The following is a 3,091-nucleotide window of genomic DNA, read 5'->3' as shown; positions in this document are numbered from 1 at the left end:
GCTAGCTATTTAGCAAGTTAACTAGCAATCCGTTAGTAAGCTAGCTAGATAGCTAATGGTCAGTATTGGAGTTGAAAAAGGTGTTTACACTGCTATTGCTGTGTACTATGTCAGTTGGTAGGTATCTTACTGGAGGACTGCACCTGCTTGTCTCCAGATATTATTCCCATGTAAGATATATCATATTTTACATTTTTTTTTAATTCTCAGAGTTATCTGGGAGTGCTTGAGTCGAATGGCACTGTGATTGTTGTGGGTGTGTGAGCGTGACTGGTGTGAGTGTGTGACCAGTGTGGCATGGCGGCTTTGCTCTCCTTGCCGTGCCCGGTGCGGCTGGGCGTGATGAGGCAGGGGGGACCCCAGGCTGAGCTCCACCGCTGCACACTGGAGAGGAACGTCAACAAGATGGAGAAACTTCTCAAGAAAGGTGCGCTGGGCTACCTGGTCGAGGGCATGTCTGGAAAAAAAATAGTCAGTAGGGATCTGTGTTATGTGAATGTGCATGTGATAGCCCTCTAATAAGGTACAAGAACTTAGAAAAATACAATTCAATCAGGTGTGAATGTAGACTGTGTGAATGATCTTTGTTGTGCATCGTATATTATAGGTGTAACTACAGACTGTGAATGACCTGTGTTATATATTGTATGCTGAAGGTCTGAATGCAGATGTGAATGACCTTCACCATGTGGTGTGCAGGTGTGAATGACCTTTACCATGTGGTGTGCAGGTGTGAATGACCTTCACCATGTGGTGTGCAGGTGTGAATGACCTTTACCATGTGGTGTGCAGGTGTAGATGTGGACTGTGTGAATGACCTTTACCATGTGGTGTGCAGGTGTGAATGACCTTTACTAGGGCCAATGATTTTCCGTTTAAAAAAAATGCACTTTCCGTTTCACATTTGGTGAATTCCGTTTTTTTTCCGTTTCAGCTCATTTTGTTCACCCTGAGGTAGATTGATGGCTTAAAATGAGTGAATAATATGCCCTTCTTAGATTGTTGTTTGCCAGCCATCAACAGAACAGAAGACTTAACATTTTTAGTTTTAAATGAGATTGGGAAGACGAGCGCGTGAATGTGACTGAATGTGGCTTTAGCGGAGATCTGTGGGTCAACCGTTGAAAAGGGGGGCGTGGCCGGAGCAGAGTTCAGCGCAGACGTGACATTTTCTCAGTGGTTTTGTTCTTTAATTAATGTTTGTTCATCGTTGCAATCGTTGTGTTTATTTGAAAGAAATATAGCCTTGCAGCCCAAAATACAGGGGAATTTGGGCGATTGTATGCACAAAATGAGGTTTCCGTCTGAAAGTTGCAATTCCGTTTCAAAGGGTTCATTCCGCGAATTCCGTCCGTTTTCCGTTATCGCGGAAAATCATTGGCCCTACTTTACCATGTGTTGTGCAGGTGTGAATGCAGGTGTGAATGACCTTCACCATGTGGTGTGCAGGTGTGAATGACCTTTACTATGTGTTGTGCAGGTGTGAATGACCTTTACCATGTGGTGTGCAGGTGTGAATGACCTTCACCATGTGTGGTGCAGGTGTGAATGACCTTCACCATGTGTGGTGCAGGTGTGAATGACCTTCACCATGTGTTGTGCAGGTGTGAATGACCTTCACCATGTGGTGTGCAGGTGTGAATGGCGCAGGGCGACAGTGGTACAGGAGGTAGATAAGTCGTTTAGTAATCAAAAGGTTGCTAGTTCGATTCCCTGTCGAAGCGTCCTTGAGCAATACACTGAACCCCTAATTGCTCCTGATGTGCAGTGTGCCATCAGTGTAAATGTAAAATGTGTATACATTGTAAGTCGCTTTGGATAAAAGCGTCTGCTAAATGACTAAATGTAAATGTAAATGAATGACCTTCACCATGTGGTGTGCAGATGTGAATGACCTTTACCATGTGGTGTGAATGACCTTCACCATGTGTTGTGCAGGTGTGAATGACTTTTACCATGTGTTGTGCAGGTGTAGATGTGGACTATGTGAATGACCTTTACCATGTGGTGTGCAGGTGTGAATGACCTTTACCATGTGGTGTGCAGGTGTGAATGACCTTCACCATGTGGTGTGCAGGTGTGAATGACCTTCACCATGTGTTGTGCAGGTGTAGATGTGGACTGTGTGAATGACGTGGGTCAGACCGCCCTGTTCTGCGCTTGTCTGGTGGGTCTGACCAGTGCTGCCGAACTCCTGCTGCAGCATGGAGCCGATCCCAACCAGTAAGACACACCCATACAGTCTAAGCCACACCCCCTCACATAACACCTCCCAGACGATCCCAACCAGTAAGACACACCCACACCGTCTAAGCCACACCCCTCATTTAACACCTCCCAGGCCGATCCAACCGGTAAGACACACCCACACAGTCTAAGCCACACCCCTCATATAACACTTCCCAGACCGATCCCAACCAGGAAGACACACTCACACAGTCTAAGCCACACCCCTCATATAACACCTCCCAGACCGATCCCAACCAGTAAGACACACCCACACAGTCTAAGCCACACCCCTCATATAACACCTCCCAGACGATCCCAACCAGTAAAACACACTCACCTCTAGTTGCCATATGTGTCTTGTGAAATTGTTGTCTGTGATGCATTTTGATGTCATATTGTCATGTATAAATTATTATGATTTATTATGCTGTGTAATTCTGTGATTCTGTTGCTCATTTGTGTGATGTCATGTTGGGCTCTGTGTAATGTTGTGCTCATTTGCGTGATGTCATGTTGGGTTGTGTTGCGTGATGTCATGTTGTGCTCATTTGTGTGATGTCATGTTGCGTTGTGTTTAGGGCTGCAACTATCGAATCTTTTTGAAATCGAGTATTCCATCGATTATTCGAGTAATCGGATAAAAAGTACTTTGGCGTTTTTAAACAACAATATCAATAGTGACTCGTTATTAAAAAAAAAAAATGTTTTAGCATGCTATACTAAGCCATGCTAACGTTTCTGACCGAGTAGTTGTCTCTTGATTCTCCGCAATTGCGCCACCTTTAATCTTTAAATGCACGTGTGTGAATAATAACAGTCCGTATGAAACAATGATACCGGAGCATGATATGAATTAAATTCA

The 3,091-nt window shown here is 44.6% G+C and overlaps 1 protein-coding gene across 1 annotated transcript in view; it reads left to right on the top strand.

Moving 5' to 3' along the window:
- LOC116221397 (matrin-3-like) overlaps nt 1-1,614 on the top strand; it is a 26,788-nt gene extending 25,174 nt beyond the window's left edge. Inside the window, exons 7-10 of the mRNA XM_042708384.1 lie at nt 292-427; nt 793-840; nt 1,481-1,511; nt 1,605-1,614. Coding sequence (XP_042564318.1) covers nt 292-427; nt 793-840; nt 1,481-1,511; nt 1,605-1,614 — 225 coding nt within the window. The remainder of the gene's footprint in view (nt 1-291; nt 428-792; nt 841-1,480; nt 1,512-1,604) is intronic.
- Nucleotides 1,615-3,091: the final 1,477 nt, after the last annotated feature.

This window comes from Clupea harengus, chromosome 8 (assembly GCF_900700415.2).
Source record: "Clupea harengus chromosome 8, Ch_v2.0.2, whole genome shotgun sequence".
NCBI lineage: Eukaryota > Metazoa > Chordata > Actinopteri > Clupeiformes > Clupeidae > Clupea > Clupea harengus.
The sequence above is the reverse complement of the archived record's forward strand: the minus strand, read 5'-3'. Positions and strand labels throughout refer to the sequence as shown.